The sequence below is a fragment of the Trachypithecus francoisi genome, unplaced genomic scaffold, assembly GCF_009764315.1.
Source record: "Trachypithecus francoisi isolate TF-2019V2 unplaced genomic scaffold, Tfra_2.0 Lachesis_group8, whole genome shotgun sequence".
Classification (NCBI taxonomy): domain Eukaryota; kingdom Metazoa; phylum Chordata; class Mammalia; order Primates; family Cercopithecidae; genus Trachypithecus; species Trachypithecus francoisi.
The window spans coordinates 102,204,119-102,225,775 of NW_022681473.1; the positions used below are offsets into that span (position 1 = coordinate 102,204,119).

Sequence of the window (21,657 nt, forward strand, 5' to 3'; positions counted from 1 at the left end):
ATTCCTCATTTTGCCATTCAAAGACCATTACCTGATTCCCCGCTTAGCCTGTTCTACCTTTTCTCCTCTCAGTTCCTTACCGCAAACTCATTCTCCCATGCATAGAGTGTTGCTCCTAGAATCACTTGTAATACCACCTACATTATTAAACTATGGTATGCCAACTACATTCAAGGGTTATATTTGTCTTACCTCCTCCATATGAAGTCCTTCTAAGAACTCTGGCCCATACTGTTCTCTCCCCTTTCTCATCTCCCATGTTAAGGAAATGAATAGGCCTGTGACTGAATGTGGACACTGTCTTCACTTGGCATTCCTCATCATGCCATGCCATGCCATGCCATTCTATTCTATTCTATTCTATTCTATTCTGAGACGGAGTCTTGCTGTCACCGAGGCTGGAGCACAGTGGTGTGATCTCAGCTAGCTGCAAACTCCACCTCCTCTAGGGTTCAAGCGATTCTCCTGCCCCAGTCACCTGAGCAGCTGGGATTATAGGCGCCCACTAACACGTCCAGCTTAATTTTTGTATTTTTAGTAGAGATGAGGTTTCACTATGTTACCCAGGCTAGTCTTAAAACTCCTTACCTCAAGTGATCCACCCACCTTGGCCTTCCAAAGTGCTGGGATAATAGGCATGAACCACGGGGCCAGACCTGTTCTCTAATTGTTTTAAATATGAAATTCTTGCCTCCTTTAATGCAAGAATCATGCAATACACTGCCTAATTGGAATCATCCATGGAACAGTGCTGATAATAACGACAACTAATATTTATTGAGTAACTACTTTAATTTTTTTTTCTTTTTGGAGATGGGGGTCTCGCTATGTTGACCGCAAGTGGCCTAACTGCTGGACTCAAAGGCTCCTCCCACCACAGCCTTCCAGGTTGCTGGGACTACAGGCACACATCACCATACCTGGCTGAACACTGGTCAGGAAACAGGCACCTTTCATGTATGTAATCCTAATAACAAAGGTAGGCATTGCACACATTAGGAAATTAAGGTTTACAAAACCTATTTATCATCAAATGACTAGAATTAAAAGCTAAATCAAAGATAGCTATAAAACACATAGCTATTAAAAGTCTAAGAGCTTGCTTGAGCAATACATTAAAATTGGAACAATACAGAGATTAGCATGGACCCTGTGCGAGAATAACATGCAAATTCATGAAGTGTTCCATAATTTAAAAATAAAAAATGTAAAGAGTATGAATAACAAATTTCACACGCATTATTTATATACATCCACAAATGCTATGACACGACCCAGTCTTGTAAAGATTTAGCTAAAGTTCTCAACAGAACCCACACTCCAAATCTTCATAAGTACTATATATATATATAAAAATTAATTTTACAGTAATGCTAAACCCATCAAGATCCTACCATACTACTAACTCACTTCTCCTGAACTTCACAGAAAGAGGATTTAAATATTAACTTCACTCTACCTTGCAATATGTAAAGTACACACCCAACAAGAAGACAAGACAAAGCCTGTACTCCTCTCACAATGAAGTCAAATAACTTACAAGAGCCAACAGGTTTGCATTTCCTGAGTTAAATTCACAATGTTTTCACAAAACAAAAAGTACTCCCTTTTCTTGCCCAGAGGCAGTAAAGAAAGACAGGCAAACACAAACCTCTATCAGGAAGGAACTCAAGCTTTTTGACCTCACTGCTACTCAATGGTTTTGATGCAATCCAGCCCACTTCTCAGAAAGGAGATTTTCTTAGAGCAAAAATAACTCACCCACAATGAGCAATTAACAAGATTATTCAGACACTAAAAACATTAAGCTATCAAGTTTTTGTAACAAACAATACCTGGCCTGATCCTACAGTAACTAAGTTAAAACTCTCTGATGAAATAATGCAAAATATGTCATTACTAATCGTTAAAACTCCTAATTTAGCATTGTGATGAGACGCTTTATAGGTTATTCCATTCCTTCAAACAGGGATGCTATTTTCATCATTCTGATGCACATATTTCCTGATCTCAATTGTCTAGTCTTACGAAGACATTTCTAAATTTACAACTAAGTAAATAATTAATAAATGTTCCCTTACTCCAAAGAACTACCAAGGTATGCCTACTAAAATTCCTTCCAAAGCTAAAGATCTGGTTCGCAATTATAAAGTAACACTTAAGTACCCAAGGAAAGCCAAAAAAGAACAAAAGGAAACAAAACACCTGAAGAGTCAAAGAAAACATATAGCATCAACCCCAAAAACTCTGGCCAAGTGTGGTGGCTCATGCCGGTGATCCCAGCACTTTGGGAGGCAGAGGCAGGAGGATCACAAGGTCAGGAGTTCAAGACCAGCCTGGTCAATATGGTGAAACCCCGTCTCTACTAAAAAAAAAAAAAATATATATATATATATATAAATTCTCCAGGCATGGTGGTGAGCACCTGTAGTCCCAGCTACTCAGGAGGCTGAGGCAGGAGAACTGCTTGAACTTAGGAGGTGGAGCTTGCAGTGAGCCAAGATTGCACCACTGCACTCCAGCCTGGGCAACAGAGCGAGACTCCAGTCTCAAAAACAACAACAAAAAAGGCCGGGCTTGGTGGCTCACGCCTGTAATCCCAGCACTTTGGGAGGCCAAGGTGGGCAGATCATGAGGTTAGGAGATCCAGACCATTCTGGCTAACACGGTGAAACTCCGTCTCTACTAAAAACACACAAAATTAGCCAGGCGTGGTGGCAGGCACCTGTAGTCCCAGCTACTCGGGAGGCTGAGGCAGGAGAATGGCTTGAACCCAGGGACAGAGGTTGCAGTGAGCCGAGATCACGCCACTGCACTCCAGACTGGGCGACAAAGCGAGATTACGTCTCAAAAAAAAAAAAGAAAAAAAGAGAAAAAACACCTCTGTCTGAACAACAAAGACAGTTGCTAACCTTTCCAACCTCCATAAAACAAGGAATGGCCCTTAAAAGCCCTGGGATTTTTTCAGTTTTTCTTCCAGCAATAGTGCCATGCTGATCCAATTTTTTCATGGAATAGAAACCTAAAGTAGCTGTAAGAATATGGCTGTCTGAAAAAGACAAACAGCAGCTTTCTGCGGACACAGCTAAATTCCCTGAAATAGACTACTTAATATTTTTGTGAATGATGCAAATGTCAGTACATGATGAAAATGCCTGTTTGAGTTATCAATTGGCTTAAAGTTTTTAAAAACCATTAAAAGTGTTTAAAATTTGGCCACTGTTATATCAGGTAAAGGGTTACTGGGACTTAAAAACAAGAAAAAAAAGGAACTGATCATTATTTACTTTTTAATTTTTTCCATCTCTTTCTTCACATGTACTAAGAAATTCCAATAGTACAAAAGGGTATAAAATGAAAAGGAAATCACCTTCCTCCCACCCTAGTTCTATTTCCCAGGGCTACTACCATTAACAGTTTCTGTTATCTTTCCAGAAATTGTCTATGCACATGAATATATTTTTTCATATGCTACATAATGTCCTATGCCTTGCTTTTTGCTTATTTTAGGATATACTAAGAAAATATTTTTTCATTTCTTTGAATACATGTCCCAACTAAATATGAGAAATGAGGCTGAAAAACACATCGAACACATCACCAAAAATGAAGGAAAATACAATTTTTAACAACATATTGGTAGGGCTAATTGAAAAACTGGGAAAATATCAGAGAGATATGAGAAATCAAATTTATATGCTTAATAGTTTTAGAAATGTAGCAATGATAAAATTTTAAGTTATTACTAGGTGGGTGTTCATGTATAGTTTCTATTTTTAATAAGTAACAGAGATAGCTGGGCATGGTGGCTCACGCCTGTAATCCCAGCACTTTGGGAGGCTGAGGTGGGTGGCTCACCTAAGGTCAGGGGCTCGAGACCATCTTGGCCAACATGGTAAAACCCCATCTCTACTAAAAATACAAAAATTAGCTGCATGTGGTGATGGGCGCCTGTAATCCCAGCTACTTGGGAGGCTGAGGCAGGAGAAGGGCTTGAACCTAGGAGCAGAGGTTGCAGTGAGCCGAGACTGCGCCACTGTACTCCAGTGTGGGCGACAAGAGCAAGACTCTCTGTCTCAAATAAATAAATAACAGAGATCAGAGAGGTGATGTGGGATTGGATTACAAAGGGTTCTAAATGTCAGGAAGAGTTTAGGTTTGATCTGATGAGCAATGGATAATCACTGCCAGTTCCTCAGCAGGGAAGATACATGAAGGAAGAAAAGGCATTTAAGTGGATTAATCTAGCCCATGTGAACAACTGGTTCAACGTGGGATGACACTAGGAAAAGAAAGCTTGAGTTACAGTGCTACTGAGTAAACTAACTGTGATGAGAGAAAGAGAACGCTGGTAGGCAAAACGTCATAGTAGGACATACTCTGAACATCTCAAAGAATGAAGAGAGACAGCTTAGTCATACATTTGCAACGGATGCCTAAGAGAATGCCCTTGCCAATAAGATAAAAGCAAACCAAACAATGTGATATAACACCCCAACAGAATGAAGGAGGAAAAAAAAGAAATGGTCACCTTGATTGATGCAGAAAAACATTTGACAAAAACCAACACACATTCATAATAAAAACCATCAGAAAACTAGGAACAAAAGGGAATTCCCTCAACATGATAAAGGGCCTTTAGAAAAAACTAACAGTTAACATCATATTCAATGGTGAAAGACTGAAAACTTTACCTGTAAAATCAGGAACAAGACAAAGATGCCCACTTTCACTACTGCTATTCAACACTGTACTGGAAGTTTAAGCCAGAGCAATCAGGCAAGAATAAAAAATAAATGGTATCTAAATTGCATAGGATAAAAAAGTAAAACTGTATTCACAAATGACGTGATCCTATATATACAAAATCCCAAAGAATCTGCAAAAAAGTTACCACAGCTGGTAAACAAATTCAGCAGCTTCAAGGTAAACATAAATAGGCAAAATTTAGCTGTGTTTCTATAAAACAGCAATAAGAAATCAAAAAGGAAATTAAGAAAACAATTACATTTATAATAGCATCCTAAAGAATAAAATACTTAGGAACAAATTTGACCAAAGCGGGGAAAAAACCTGGGCTGGGTGCGGTGGCTTATGTCTGTAATCCCAGCACTTTGGGAGGCCGAGGCAGGTTGATCAGAAGATCAGGAGATCGAGACCAGCCTGGCCAACATGGTGAAACCCCGTCTCTACAAAAAATACAAAAATTAGCCGGGCGTGGTGGCAGGTGCCTGTAATCCCAGCTACTTGGGAGACTGAGGCAGGAGAATCGCTTGAACCTAGGAGGTGGAGGTTGTAGTGAGATTATGCCACTGCACTTCAGCCTGGGCAACAGAGCGAGACTCTGTCTTCAAAAAAAAAAGGAAAAGAAAAGAAGAAAAACCTGTATACTGAAAACTATAAAACACTGCTGAGGCTGGGTACGATGGCTCACACCTGTAATCCCAGCACTTTGGGAGGCTGAGGCAGGCAGATTGCTTGAGTTGAAGTGTTCGAGACCAGCCTGAGCAACATGGTAAAACACCATCTCTACAAAAAACACAAAAATTAGTCAGGTGAGGCAGTGCGTGCCTGTAGTCCCAGCTTCTCAGAAGGCTGAAGTGGGAGGACTGCTTGAGCCCAGAAGATGGAAGTTGCAGTGAGCCAACACTGTGCCACCGCACTCCAGCCTGGCAAAAGAGTGAGACCCTGTCTCCAAAAAAAAAAAAAAAAATTTGCCGGTCACAGTGGCTCATGCCTGTAATCTCAGCACTTTGAGAGGCTGAGGCAGGTGGATCACCTGAGGTCAAGAGTTTGAGACCAGCCTGGCCAACATGGTGAAACCCCATCTCTACTAAAAATACAAAAAATTAGCCAAGCATGGTGGCACGTGCCTGTAGTCCCACCTACTCGGGAGGCTGAGGCTGGAGAATCACTTGAACCCAAGAGGTGGAGGCTGCAGTGAGCCAAGATCTCACCACTGCATTCCAGCCTGGGCAACAGAGTGAGACTCTGCCTCAAAAAAAAAAAAAAAATTTAAAAATTGATGAAAGAAGTTAAAGACCTAAATAAATTGAAAAACCTCCAGGTTCATGAACTGGAAAACTGAACTAGTCAGAGTTCCCCAGAGAAACAGAAGGGAAAGGAGATAAATATAGGCGGTGAGATTTATTACAAGGAATTGGCTCACATGACTGTGGAGACTGAGAAGTCTCAAGATCCTGCAGTTAGCAAGCTGGAGAACCAGGAGACCAGCGGTGTAGTTTTAGTGTAAGTCTGAGGCCCAAGAACTAGGAGAGCTGAGTGTGTAAGTTCCAGTCTGAGTTTGAAGTCCTGCAAACCACGAGAGCTGATGGTTGTCTAAGTTCCAGTGCCAGGACTGAGGAAGATCAATGTCCCAGCTCAAGCAGTCAGGCAAGCAAAGTTTCCTCTTAGCATTTTTGTTCTATTCAGGTCTTGATTGAATGAGGCCCATTACCCTAACATTAGAGAGTTCAAACTGCTCTACACAGTCTACTGATTCAATGTTAATCTCATCCAGAATCACTCTCATTGACACACCTAGAATAATGTTTGACCAAATGTCTGCATACCTCATGGCCCAATCAATTGACACATTAACTTAACCATCACGAAGACAGTATTTTTTTTTTGAGATGGGGTCTCTCTCTGTCACCCAGGCTAGAGTGCACCTCAACCTCCACCCTATGAGCTCAAGCGTTCCTCCCTCCTCAGCCTCCCAAGTAGGTGGGAACACAGATGTGTGTCATCAAGCCCAACTAAGATTTTTTGTATTTTTGGTAAAGGTGGGGTTTCACCATGTTGCCCAGGCTGGTCTTGAACTCCTGAGCTCAAGTCATCTGCCCGTCTTGGCCTCTTCCCAAAGTGCTGGGATTACAGGCGTGAGGCACTGCGTCTGGCCACAAAGACTTAATGCTGTGAAGGTGGTAATACTACTCAAAGCAATTCAAAAGTTCAATGTAATCCCTATCAAAATTCCAAAGGCCCTATGTGTGTGCGTGTGGCAGGGGGTTGGAGGGACCTCTAGTGAAAATCAGAAAACCTGCTAGACAAATTCTAAAAGCTGCAGTGCTTTGGCCTTTCTTGCAGAAATAGAAAAGCTGATCCTCAAATTCATACAGAATTTCAAAGGACCTGGAAGAATTAAAACAATATTGAAAAGAAGAACAAAGTTGGAGGACTCACACTTCTTATATCAAAACTTAGTATTAATCAAAGCTATGGTTATCACAACAGTGTAGTACTGGCATAAGGACAGATATATAGACCAATAGAATAGAACTGAGAATCCAGAAATGAACTCGTATCTATGATCAACTGATTTTCAACAAGAGTGCCAAGACCATTTGATGGGGGAAAAACCATGTCTTCAACAAATGGTATTGGTACAACTGGATATCCACAGCAGAAGGATCACACTGGACCCCTACCTCACACAATACACAAAATTAGTCAAAATGGATCAACAACCTAAATAAAGAAGTAAAACTATAAAATTCTTAAAAGAGAACACAGAGCTAAGTCTTCACGACCTTGGATGTGTCAATGGATTCTTAGATATGACACCAAAAGCACAAGCAATGAAAGAAAAAAATAATAACACTTTTGAGCCAGGCATAGTGGTGTGCACTTGTAGTCCCAGCTACTTGGGACACTAAAGTGGACTGAGGCACTTTTCTTCATCAAAGGGCATTATCAAGAAAGTGAAAAGACAACTGGTGTACAAATTCAAGAAATAAATACATACATCAAGAAATACAACAAGAAATATACAGTGCTGGTCGGGTACGGTTGGCTCATGCCTGTAATCCAAGCACTTTAGGAGGCCAAGGTGGATCACCTGAGGTCACGAGTTCAAGACCAGCCTGGCCAACATGGTGAAATCCTGTCTCCACTAAAAATACAAATATTAGCCAGGCATGGTGATGCGTGCCTATAATCTCAGCTTCTTGGGAGGCTGAGGCAAGAGAATCACTTGAACCCAAGAGGCGGAGGTTGTAGTGAACCGAGATCATGTCACTGCACTCCAGCCTGGGTGACAGAGCCAGACTCTGTCCCGAGGAAAAAAAAAAAAAAAGATATATAGTGTACAAATTATGAAAAAAGTGAAAAGACAATGGGAGAAAATACTTTTAAATCTTTTTTCTGGTAAGGGTCTAGCATCTGGACAATACAAAGAACTCTCTTTGAACTCTCTTTAAGTCAACAACCAAAAAACAGACAACCCAATTCAAAAACGGGCAAAGAACTTAAAAAGGTATTTCCCCAAAGAAGATATATAAATAGTCAATAAGTTTATGAAGACACTTAACATTAGCCACAACATTAACATGGCCAAATCAAAACCACAATGAGATGCCACTTCACACCCATTAGGATGGCTATTATCAAACAAAAACAAAAAATAATAAGCATTTTGATGAGGAAGGAGAAAAACTAGAACCCTTGTGTATTGCTGGTGGGAATATAAAACTTCCACAGCAACCTTGGAAAACAGTCTGGCAGTTCTTCAAGAAGTTAAACATAGAATTACCATAAGTCAACAATTCCTTCTAGGTATATACCCAGAAGAACAGAAAACAGGTACTCAAATATGAGTATATGAATATTCACAGCAGAACTATTCATAATAACCAAAAGGTGTAAATAACTCAAATGTCCATCAATGGAAGAATAGACAGGCAAAACATGATCTATACATACAGTGGAATATTATTCAGTGATTAAAATGAAGAACTAATACATGCTACAACTTGAACAAATCTCAAAAACATTACAATAAATGACAGATGCCACACATAATAGATCACATAGTGTATGATCCATTTAGATGAAATCTCTCTAGTAGGTAAATCTAGAGATAGAAAGTAGATTGGTACTGCCAGGGGTTGAGGGCAGTGGGGAATAGGGAGTGACTGCTTAATGGTTATAAAGTTTTCTTTGAGGGTAATGAAAATGTTTTAGAACTAGACAGAATTGGTGATTGCACAATATTGTGAATATACTAAATGTCACTGAACTTGTACACTTTAATTTTTTTTTTTTTTTTGGAGACACAGTTTCATTCTTGTCACCCAGGCTGGAGTGCAGTGGCGCGATCTCGGCTCACTACAACCTCTGCCTCCCAGGTTCAAGCCTCAACCTCCCAAGCAGCTGGAATTACAGGTGCTCACCACCACATCTGGCTAATTTTTGTACTTTTAGTAGAGATGGGGTTTCACCATGTTGGCCAAGCTGGTCTTGAACTCCTGACCTCAGTGAGCCACCGCTCCCAGCCCCACTTTAAAATAATTTTATGTTATATAAATTTTGCCTCAATTGGAAAAAAAAAAAAAAATCACCTGGGTCCAGTGGCACACACCTGTAGTGGCAGCTCTGCAGTAGGCTGAGGCAGAAGGATCACTTGTGCCCAGGATTTTCAAACAGTGGTACACCACGATCATGCCTGTGAATAGCCACTGCACTCCAGCCTAAGCAATACAGCAAGACCCCAACTCTACGAAAAAACAAATGAATAAGGAAACCTGTATACATATCCCCATACAGGAAGGAAGGAAGGGAGGGAGGGAGGGAGGGAGGGAGGGAGGGAGGGAGGGGACACCAGAAAGTACTAACTTGGGCAAGAAGATTGAAAAAGAAAATGCTGTTTAGAAAACCTTCTTAGGGTTAAAGTGCCTACCAGCCATCATGTAGCATGTAGCTGGTACTTATTGAGGCAGATCTTTAGTTTGGTTTTGTGTGTCTGATATTTTGACCCCTGTTTTATGTAGAAAGCCTAGACGCTGGAAATAGTGCCATGCAGCCCAGACTCCAGCACACATCAGCCTCCTGGCAAATCTCAATCTTCCTAGCATCAGTTTCCAGAATGGAAAATGAAGTACACCAAAAGCTTTGACAGCCCTGTATGACTATCAAATGAAGTACTGCAAACAGTAATTATTAGCAAAATGAAGAAATGTAAAATACTGGGACTTGCCTGCCCAACTAAACTCCTCTAGAGTTTACAGTAAAAATACTGATATCCTGTGTTATAGTTTTGGTTTTTTTACTTACCGCTGTGTCACTTTGCAAATTCTACTTCCTGGTCATACCAAATTTTATTTCATAGAGTGCCTAAGAGGGTTCAATGAAAAGTTATTAAAGTGCTTCATAGTCAAATAGTAAGTCAGAAACTTTGGTTTTAGAAAGGCTTGTACTAAAGTTGGAGAAATGCTACGCTTCAAGTCAGAATGGCTTGAAGTCACAGCTCTGCTACTTATAATTTAATCATGGTTGTAAGCTGCATTTCTCATCTGTAAGATAGAAGCAAATGGACTTCAGTTTAAAATCTCATACGAATAAAGAAAAAAAAGAGCTAGGTACCCTGGCTTACGCCTATAAATCCCAATACTTTGGGAGGTTCAGGCGGGAGGATCACTGGAGCGTGGGAGTTCAAAACCAGTCCGGGCAACATAAAGAGACCTCCATCTCTACAAAAACTAAAAATATTAGGTAGGCATGGTGACACATGTCTGTAGTCCCAGCTACTCAGGAAGCTGAGGTAGGAGAATTGCTTGGGCCCAGGAGGTTGAGGCTGCCATGAGCCATGACTGACCCACTGCACTACTCCTGCCTAGGTGACAGAGTAAGACCTTGTCTCAAAAAAAAAAAAAAAAAAAAAGACAAAAGAAAGAAAAGGAATAAATCAATCTCACATGAGGCCCTTATAAGGCATACTAACATCTGAGGTCAGGCACAGTGGCTCACGCCTGTAACCCCAGCACTTCTGAAGGCTGAGGCAGGATGACTTGGTTCACAAGTCTGAGACCAGCCTGGGCAACACAGAGAGACTCCATTGCTACAAAAACTTTTAAAAGTAAACAGAGGCTGGGCGCAGTGGTTCATGCCTCACTTTGGGAGGCCAAGACAGGCAGATCACTTGAGGTCAACAGTTCAAGACCAGCCTGGCCAACATGGTGTAATCACATCTCTACTAAAAATACAAAAATTAGGCGTGGTGGCATGTGCCTGTAATCCCAGCTACTTGGGAGGCAGAGGCAGAGGCAGAAGAATCACTTGAACCCAGAAGGTGGAGGTTACAGTGAGCACTCCAGCCCGGGCAACAGAGGGAGATCTGTCTCAAAAAACAAAATAAAATACAAGTAGCCAGGAGTGGTGGTGCATACCTGTGCTCCCAGCTACTCAAGAGTCTGAGGATTGCCTGGGTCTAGGAGGTCAAGGATGCAGTGAGCCTTGATGGTGTCACCACACTCCAGCCTGGGTGACAGAGTGAAACCCTATCTCAAAAAACAAACAAGACATCTCAGTTTCCTTATCAGTAATAAGATAATAGTTTACACCTCGCTGGGTTTTTGTAAATAAAAATGTACGGAAAAGTGCTTAGGGTGGCATATAGCATATGGCAGACACTAGTAATACAAGTGTACATTCCCATGCCTAGTATAACAACCCTGGGAAAATAAGTATGCAGCAAATGTTTATAGCCAAGGAGGTTGATATTCAAGCAGAAATGTTCAAAAAGCACGGGGAAACACAATATAGAAGTCATATGCAACTCGGGATTAGAAATACAGACGTGGAGCCAGGCACGGTGGCTCATGAGCGTAATCCCAGCACTTTGGGAGGCTGAGGCGGGCAGATCACCTGGGGTCAGGAGTTGGAGACCAACCTGACAAACATGGAGAAACCCTGTCTCTACTAAAAATACAAAATTAGCTGGGAGTGGTGGTGCATGCCTGTAATTCCAGCCACTCAGGAGGCTGAAGCAAGAGAGTAGCTTGAACCCAGGAGGCGGAGGTTGTGGTGAGCCAAGATCGCGCCAATGCATTCCACCCTGGGCAACAAGAGCGAAACTCTGTCTCAAAAAAAAAAAAGTATCAGCAAAAAAGTGGTAATGAGGGATCATAAAAGCATAAAATAATAAAAGTATGAGGGGGCCAGGTGTGGTGGCTCATGCCTGTACTCCCAACACTTTGGGAGGCCAAAGCAGGAGGACTGCTTGAGCCCAGGAGTTCAAGACCAGCCTGGGCAACATAGTAAGACCTCGTCTCTACAAAAAGAATAAAAAAGCAGCCAAGTGCGGTGGTGCACGCCTGTGGTCCCAGCTACTCAGGAGGCTGAGGTGGGAGGATCGCTTGAGCCCGGGAGGTCAAGGCCACAGTGAGCTACAATCACATCGCTGCACTCCAGTTGGGTGACAGAGGGAGAGATCTTGCCTTGGCAAAGTAGGCTGCTGAGCAGATTCTGATTACATAAAACCACTCACTGCCTTTCAACCTAACCTGCTGCTGCCTAGTCACTCCCTCTGCAGGCTTCTGAACACTCGGCCACTTGCTGGAGCCCAGACTGGTCCACACAGCCATCTAATTATTGGGCTTTTGAGGAAGCTGTTATTGCCACCTTAAGTTCTGTAGCAGAATCTGGGAACCAACCTCCCTCAATCTCCTGTCAGCTAAGAGTTAGTCTTGCTCAGGTCTGTATTTTCCAAGTTTTGTATATTGAGTCTGAATACATTGTCACTGGAAAAATGTTTTAGAAATGAAACAGGTGGGGTTAGAAACTTTGTTCCAGAAGCAAACAAAAGGAGGAAGGTGGAGACAACAGCTGGACTGGGCAGTAGACGCTTTTGTTGCTGCTATTTGGTTTCAAGATAGAGGACAAGTGCATGGCAAAATGGAAAATGCAAATTCTATCCATATGCTTTTCAAAATGTAACATGCAAAGGAATCACCCAAGAATCTTGTCAAAAGGCAGAAACTAATTGAATAGGTCTAGAGTGGGGATACAGGCAGTGGTATGCTGACTGGCAGTGTATTGGCTTGTTTCCTTGGTATAAATATTCCCACCCTGGCACAGTTATCAACATGAGGTCATTGAACACAGAGCTGGAAAGAGATGTACGAAATCAGCTGGAGAGGCAGAGCAAGCTGGCTCTAGCACACTCAACTCTCTGCATTTCTAAATCCTAGGGGATGTGAATGCTGCCAGTCTGTGGACCATAATGTGAGTAGCAAGGGAGAAGACAGTAAAGGTGACTAAGGAGAAGGGACATAATAGAAAGAGAAGAGAGACATCATCTAGATCAGAGTTTGTCAAGCTCAGCACTATTTTATATAATTTACACATAACTCTGTTTTGCGGGGCTTACTCTTGTACACTGCAGGATGTTTAGCAGCGTTCCTGGCTTCTAGGCACTAGATTCCAGTAGCATCTTCCCTCTGGAGTCACAATCAGAAAGTCTCCAGACACTGCCAAATGCTTCCTAGATTACAAAATCTCTCCCTAGTAAAAACCATTAATCTAGGTTTATCTCTAAGAAATGAAAGTTGGGGGGGGGGCGGGCGGAGGAAGGGAAACTTTTCCACCAAAATAAGAGAAAAGAGATGAGATGGAGTAGGGAGACGGGGACAAAACATGAGGCCGGGAGCTCTTTTTAGACATCAGCAAGTTCAGTCAAGTAGAAAAGAAGATTATCTATTTAGAAAGACTGTAGGGAGGACTGGAAGTTTAAAACATTAGGAGAGTTCTAGAAAAGGCATTACAAGAGTAGTGGAAAGTCTGTGATTCAGAGCAATGGGCCCATCAACTATGAGATAGGAAGAGGGGCGCCTTGGGCTCTTGGGGTCAGAACTGCCTAGATACAATTCCAACTGTACCACATCCTCACTGGGTGACCTTGGACAAATTACTTAACAAGTATAAGCCTTCTCACAGAAACTTCGTGGAGTTGTGTAAGTACTGAGAGAATGCTACGTTAAGTTCTGAGCACAGAGTCTGGCACATAGTGCATGCTCAATTAGCATTAGCTATTACTATTATCAGCATTATTTTCCTTGGTAAGCACTTGCTTCATTTTACTACTGATTTAATTTCTTTGATGAAACAGAACACACAGAGAGATCTTGCCAATAAGATGCTATTTGTCAGTAAGTCTTAAAAATACTGTCTGTATTGGGGGCAGAGGGGCATGAGAGTTGTGGAACCAATCACTGACTTACTGATGTTTTAAAAATCAGTTAATGAGACAAAGTAAAAGGACATGAAAGGTCAATAAATCCAGAGAAAGCAAAAAGGGCACTAGATTTTCACTGAAACCGGCAGGTTTTTATAGAACTTCAGCTGACATGAAGAATGTGTGATATGAACCCTCAGTACAGCTGCCAAGAATGACAGGTTTATAAGAACCAAACCGACTTCCAAGTTGTTTCTCCTGTAATAATAGTAAACTTTGCTGCTATAGAAGTCAATAATTGATTGAAATACAGGAAGCTGTCAGTACATAATCTCTTTAGATATTCGAATACCAGTTTGCAGTCTGGGGGATTTAGCGAAATCACAAAGTGTCTACTCTCAGATTTGAGTTCATACTGAGGGCGTATTTCAAGAGTACTACATATTTCTCTCACTAAAATTCTTGGGAGGCCATAAAGGGTTTTGTCTGTCCTGTGTACAACTGACCAATAAGGGAAGGGAAGCAGTCTAGGCTTTAAATAGCTTCTGAGTGTCAGGGACGGATAGCTCTCCTCAACTAGAACAATGAAATATCCTTTAAGGGAAAGGGAGAATGCCTCAGAGAGTTCAAAATAAAAGAATCCATTCTAACGTGAAACTTACCAAGATGAGGAAGAAGTTATTAAAATCTTTCCTGTAAGATGCAAAAGGTACTTTTCCTGTAAGTTCCTTCAACCTATCCTGATAACTTTAAGCTTATTAGCAAAAATAAAAGAGGCGAACATTATCAAGCATTCCAAGCTTAACAGCCTTCCGTATAGGGCAAATCACTGGGAAGAACAGTAAATGTCATCACTCTGCAGGTGGCCAGGAATCAGAGTACTCCAGCCAGCCACAGCCACTGGAGTTCCAAGCCTTCCCAAAATAGCTATGACTTACATACAAATGCTCATCAAGTAGCTCACACACAATCTCTCAAATGGAGAATGCTGAAATAGGGTCACTACTCAAACTGCGGCAGAGGTAAATGAAGATGCCACTGATTAATAGGCACATGGTCTTAAATGACTGAGCCACGACAAATTTAAATATGACTTCTCTCCCTTAAAATAGTCTCTTCTCTAAATGAATATGATGGTCTCCAAACTAAAATTTTCCCAAGTTTTTAAGTCACTGTGCTAAAAACAAATAGAACTGATCTCTGAAGCCAAACAGAAAAATCCTGACACATTTCAATAGGCACTTGTGAACATCAAACAATAACATTTCCATTAGAAATCAGTGCATGATACTTTCGTTTTGGAGTCCAGGACCTGGAAGTATATTTTTCTAACATGAGTTTTAAAAAGTGCATCCAGACTGGGGACGGTGGCTCACGCCTGTAATCCCAGCACTTTGGGAGGCCGAGGCGGGTGGATCACGAGGTCAAGAGATGGAGACTATCCTAACACGGTGAAACCCCATCTCTACTAAAAATACAAAAAATTAGCTGGGCGTGGCGGCGAGCGCCTGTAGTCCCAGTTACTCGGGAGGCTGAGGCAGGAGAATCGCTTGAACCCGGGAGACGGAAGTTGCAGTGAGCCGAGATCGCGCCACTGCACTCCAGCCTGGGCGACAAAGTGAGACTCCGTTTGAAAAAAAAAAAAAAAGTGCGTCCAGACTGGGCGCCGGTGGCTCACGCCTGTAATCCCAGCACTTTGGAAGGCCGAGGCGGCGAATCACCCGAGGTCGGGAGTTTGAGACCAGCCTGATCAATATGGTGAAACCCCGACTCTACTAAAAATACAAAAATTAGCCGGGCCGGCGGCGGGTGCCTGTAATCCCAGCTCCTCAGGAGGCTGAGGCGGAGGATGCAGTGAGCCGAGATCGCACCACTGCACTCCAGCCTAGGCAACAGAGGGAGACTCCGTCTCAAAAAAAAAAAAAAAGTGCGTATATGCCAACTACTACTGGCCTTCCAGACAAAAGAGTAAAAAGATATAAAAGGATTCTCACCTGAAGGCATCTATCTGCCAGCTTTGTATAACAAATATAAACTTCCAAACTCGTATTTGAATAACTGGCACAGATTTCCCATTTTGTCTTGAAAAAGTGCAGTACTTGAGGGGTGAGGAGGTGGTGTTAAGTTATAACATTCCGAAGTAACACTAGAAGACAAGCTCAAATTGCCCACTTCCCAAGTTTCTTCATACAGACATTAGCTTTTCTCCCAAAACAGGGTTCTTTCACTCTCACCATCTGAACTCAGAAGTCCTTGTATTGATTTCAGTCTTCTTAGACATTGGGAACAGGAGAGCATTATCAGTAGACTTTCTATTCATCACGCTGCTCCTCCCCCTTCTTAAAAATCTAGAGTGATGAATGCAATAATTGGGGAGGCTGCGCTGTTTTGTTTTCAAAGCTGGGTGGGGAGGGAGGGAAGTGGTGGTAACTGGGACCCCTGGTCTTACAGAAGACGGTGATAATTCCGGACTTTAAGTGAAATAACTTCGGTCTCCTTTAACCTTTTAAAAACGCCGCCATAAAACCGATTTAAAAGTCAAAACAAAAAACCAACCAACGCTGCCGCTTTCGGAAGTTTCTCACCCGGGTCGGGGCCCAGGAGCGCTCACCTTACTGATCCCTGCGGCGGAGAACCCCACGTCCAGCCCTCTATATTTGGTTTTCCAAAATCTGGAAATCCCCCTGCAACTTCAGCTCGCCCACGGACGCGAAAATGCAGTCCTCAATCTCCGCGGCCCGAGCCCCGCAGAGCCCTCGGCCTTCTCACCTACGCTCGCGGGCGCACCCCCTGTCCCGCCCGGCCGGGGCGCCCTCCGCAGCCCGCAGCCCCGCAGGCCCCGCACGCTCCCCTCAGGGCCTGGAGCCCGCCCCCAGCTCCCGCTCGCCGCCGCGGAGCCCACCGAGCTGTGGCCGTCGGCCGCGCCGGCCGCGTCGTCCTGCTGCAGCTCCGCAGTCATGGCCGAGGCGCCCAGCCGCGGGTCACCCGTCTCCCGCCGCTGCCACCGCCGGCCCAGCCTCTCAGGACTAGACCCCGCCCCGCCCTCCACCCGGCTCCGTCCCGCCCCCGCCCTCCACTCCGCTCCGTCCCGCCCCCGCCCGCCGCGCGCGCCGGAGGCCCGGCCCACATGCCCCGCCCCCAGCATGCGCGCGCACGCAAGGCGCGCGGCCCAGAGCCGAACAGTTCTGCGTGCTCCCGCGCACGCCCGGCTGACCAGACGTCGGTCACGTGACCCCGGCCCCGCCTGTAGCTCTCGGTGGGCTTCACAGCCGGTGGAGGTTGCAGGCCGAGCTGCTAGTGCTCGGGATCTCGGTTTGCGAATCCTGGGAGCGGCGTTCCTGAGTCTTCTCCGCTCTCTGCCCTAAAAACCTCATTTCTAGGACTGACCTCCGGCTCCACCCTCCCTCCACGGGCGAATTAAAGCTGCTCCCCCGCCGTGGGAAACTGCCGAATGACCGTGGAATAAAGGATTTCCCACCAGCTTTGTGGCCATTTCCAACCCAGTGACATGAAAAAGTGTTCACTATCTTAAAGGAGAGATGGAGGATGAATGCAGTCGCTTGTCTAAAGCTAACCAAACGGACCAAAGCCTCCGTTCATGGGTGCCCCGCGTGGTGCCCTTAACCCTGATGCTGTTAACCTGGGCATAATAGGAAAAATTGCAGAGTTTTTCCATTTTCGATTTTCAGAAGTTCAAACTAAAATTTTGTGTTACTTTGTTATGTTTGAAGCAGATATTTACGATTTCATATTAAAAGACCACGTGCCCCTATTGAATTGTTTTTTATTTGGTTGGTTGGTTTTGGGGGTTTTTTTGTTTTTGTTTGTTTTTTTGAGACGGAGTCTCACTGTCGCCCAGACTGGAGTGCATCCGCACAATCTTGGCTCACTGCAATTTACGCCTCCCAAACGATTCTCCTGAGTAGCTGGGATTACAGGCACGCTCTACCACACCCAGGGTTTCACCATGTTGCCCGAGCTGGCCTCGAATTCCTGACCTCCGGTGATCCGCCCGCCTCGGCCTCCCAAAGTGCTGGGATTACAGGCGCGAGCCACCGCGCCCGGCCTGAATTGTATTTTCAACACCTGTATGGGAATTGTGATTACTCAGCCATTTAAGATACAAATGTGTCATGATGGCAAACCCACTTGACAGCCTGCTGGGTGTTCCAAATCTGCGTAGAGGCTGAGTGTGGAAGGGCGTCTTTTAAGAGTAGCACTTACACGCTTGCCCTGGTCTGGCTCTCAAGCTACGCTTTAAGTGTGAATTTAACATAGGCTGTGGCCTTTCCTATACTCCTGGCATTGTTATCGCTGGGATTGTTATGTTTCACCTGCAGGCCTCACTAGTCTGCATGCGGGCACAGTTTGTGACGAAAGGAAACAGGTACAGGTCAGGTGCCGCTCCCAGGAGAGGCCAGATTACTCTCGGGCCTGGACTAGGACTGCTGCTACTTCCACCACCTGGAGATACAGGGATCCCCTTCCCCTGGCAGATTAACTGGCAGATTAGCACGGTTGCAGTGATACTACCTTGGAATCTTCCACATTCAACAGGCTGTTTGTGTCTGCGGTTTGTAGGACATTTTATGTTTGTGGCTGTGCCATTTTTCTTTTCCTCATGAGTGACTGTGTTTATGGCCTCAACCTGGGTGTCATTGCAGAACAGGTTGATTTCAGATTGATGTTGGTTTTCTTTTTTGTTGTTGTTTTTGTTTTTTTTGTTGTTGTTGTTTTTTGAGAGAGGGTCTCGCTCTGTCATCCAGACTGAAATACAGTGGTGAGATCACGGATCGCTGCAGCCTTGAATTCCTGGGCTCAAACGGTCCAACTGCCTCAGCCTCTGAAGCGGCAGGGATTTCATGCGTGTGCCATGCCCAACTAACTTTTGTGTCTTTTTTTGTGGAGATGGGATCTCACTATGTTGCCCAAGATGGTCTCAAACTTCTGGTCTCAAGCAGTCCTCCTGCCTTGGCCTCCCAAAATGTGGGGATTACAGACATGAGTCACCACACCCAGCCCACATTGATTTCTGAGTCTTGCTTATTTGCAGCATTGCCTATTTCTACACTGCTAGAATGCTTTATTTACCATGTCTCTGGAGCAACCCTTGTTTGTCTTTACACATGCATTTTAGGAAATTGCATGTTTTTTGTGTGTAAGTGGTGTCAAAACCTATAACCCTTTGTATTAGTCTGTTCTCACATTGCTATAAAGAACTACCTGAGCCTGGGTAAGTTATGAAGAAAAGAGGTTTGACTCAGGGGCATAACAGGAAGCAAGACTGGGAGGCCTCAGGAAATGTACAATCATGGTAGAAGGCAAAGGGGAAGCAGGCATGTCTTCCCATGGCAGAGTAGGAGAGAGAGAACAAAAGCAGAAGACACACACACACACACAGAAAGATCTCTTTTTTTTTTTTTTCCTGAGACGGAGTCTCGCTCTGTCGCCCAGGCTGGAGTGCAGTGGCGCAATCTCAGCTCACTGCAAGCTCCGCCTCCCGGATTCCGGCCATTCTCCTGCCTCAGCCTCCCGAGTAGCTGGGACTACAGGTGCCCGCCACCTCGCCCGGCTAGTTTTTTGTATTTTTTAGTAGAGACGGGGTTTCACTGTGTTAGCCAGGATGGTCTCAATCTCCTGACCTCGTGATCCGCCCGTCTCAGCCTCCCAAAGTGCTGGGATTACAGGCTTGAGCCACTGCGCCCGGCTACACAAAGATCTCATGAGAACTCACTATCACCAGAAATGCATGGGGAAAATCCACCCCATAATCCAATCATGTCCCACCAGGTCCCTCCCCTGGCAAGTGGGATTACAATTTGACTTGAGATTTGGGTGGGGACACAGAGCCAAACCATATTACCCTTATTCATTAAATTTTTCTTTTTTTCTTTTTCTTTCTTTTTTTTTTTTTTTTTTGAGACGGAGTATCACTCTGTCGCCCAGGCTGGAGTGCAGTGGCATGATCTCAGTTCACTGAAACCTCTGCCTCCCGGGTTCAAGCAACTCTCCTGTGTCAGACTCCCCTGGGACTACAAGCACACACCACCACGCCTGGCTAATTTTTAGTGGAGACGGGGTTTCACCATGTTGGCCAGGCTGGTCTCCAACTCCTGACCTCGTGATCTACCTGCCTCTGCCTCCCAAAGTGCTGGGATTAGAGGCGTGAGTCACCACGCCCAGCCTTCATTAAAATTTTCTTAAAAGACCTGCAGACCTAGGCGAATCACAGTGGTTCATGCCTGTAATCCCAGCAGTTTAGGAGGCTGAGGTGGGCAGATCACATGAGCTCAGGAGTTGGAGACTAGCCTGGGCAATGTGGCAAAACCCCATCTATACAGGAAATACAAAAAAAAAAAAGTATTAGTCCATTTTCACGCTGCTGATGGAGACGTACCCAAGACTGGGCAATTTACAGAGGAAAGAGGTTTAATTAGACTCACAGTTCCACATGACTGGGAAGGCCTCAGAATCATGGCAGGAGGTGAAAGGCACTTCTTACATGGCAGCACCAAGAAAAAATGAAGAAGCAAAAGTGGAAACCTTTGATAAACCCATTGGATCTCATGAGACTTATTCACGATCACAAAAATAGCACGGGAAAGACTGGCCCTCATGATTCAATTACCTCCCCATGAGTACCACCCACAAACACGTGGGAATTCTGGGAGATAAAATTCAAGTTGAGATTCGGATGAGGGCACAGTTAAACCATATCATTCCACCCCTGGCCCCTCAAAATTGCGTGTCCTCACATTTCAAAACCAATCATGCCTTCCTAGCAGCCCCCCAAAGTCTTAACTCGTTTCAGCATTAACCCAAAAGTCCGCAGTCCAAAGTCTCTTCTGAGACAAGGCAAGTCCTTTCTGCCTATAAGCCTGTAAAATCAAAAGCAAGCTAGTTACTTCCTAGATACAATGGGGGTACAGGTATTGGGTAAATACAGCAGTTCCATATGGGAGAAATTGGCCAAAACAAAGGGGTTACAAGGCCAAAGGAAGTCCAAAATCCAGTGGGGCAGTCAAATTTTAAAGCTCTAAAATGATCTCCTTTGACTCCACCTCTCACATCTAGGTCACATTAATGCAAGAGGTGGGTTCCCATGGTCTTGGGCAGCTCTGCCCCTGTGGCTTTGAAGGGTACAGTCTCTCTCCCAGCTGCTTTCATGGGCTGGCATTGAGTGTCTGCAGCTTTTCCAGGCACACAGTGCGGGCTGTCGATGGACCTACCATTCTGGGCTCTGGAGGACAGTGACCCTCTTCTCACAGCTCCACTAGGCAGTGCCCCATTAGGAACTCTGTGTGGGGGCTCCAACCCCACATTTCCCTTCCACACTGCCCTAGCAGAGGTTGTCCATGAGCGCCCCACCCGTGTGGCAAACTTTTGCCTGGGCATCCAGGTGTTTCCATACATCTTCTGAAATCTAGACGGAGGTTCCCAAACCTAAATTCTTGTCTTCTGTGTACCCACAGGTTCAACCTGGAAGCTGCCGAGGCTTGGGGCTTCCATCCTCTGAAGCCACAGCCCGAGCTGTGCTTTGGCCCCTTTCAGCCATGTCTGGAGTATCTGGGACACAAGGCAACAAGTCCCTAGGCTGTGTACTGCATGAGGACCCTGGGCCTGGCCCACAAAACCACTTTTTCCTCCTGGGCCTCCAGACTTGTGATGGGAGGGGCTACCGTGAAGGTCTCCGACATGGCCTGGAG

General features: G+C 44.4%; 1 protein-coding gene, 1 non-coding gene and 1 pseudogene across 28 annotated transcripts in view; 1 reads left to right on the top strand and 2 right to left on the bottom strand.

Moving 5' to 3' along the window:
• The window catches only part of USP28 (ubiquitin specific peptidase 28), an 81,287-nt gene extending 64,306 nt beyond the window's left edge, over nt 1-16,981 (bottom strand). For 15 of the 27 annotated variants that reach the window (XR_004435649.1, XM_033204249.1, XM_033204245.1 and 12 more), the window contains exon 1: nt 16,854-16,980. Coding sequence is in view for 14 of the 27 variants with exons in the window: in XM_033204249.1 (XP_033060140.1) it covers nt 16,854-16,910 (57 nt within the window). In the remaining 13 variants the exon portion in view is untranslated. Of the gene's footprint in view, nt 1-9,361; nt 9,497-15,945; nt 16,438-16,562; nt 16,757-16,853 lie in introns of those variants that run through there. The other 12 variants (XM_033204257.1, XM_033204254.1, XM_033204253.1 and 9 more) reach the window with 6 other exon arrangements.
• Nucleotides 1,101-1,195, top strand: LOC117081823 (annotated as a pseudogene).
• Nucleotides 7,015-7,074, bottom strand: LOC117081844. Its single transcript, XR_004436318.1, has one exon. It is a non-coding gene; the product is annotated as a U7 small nuclear RNA (small nuclear RNA).
• Nucleotides 16,982-21,657: the final 4,676 nt, after the last annotated feature.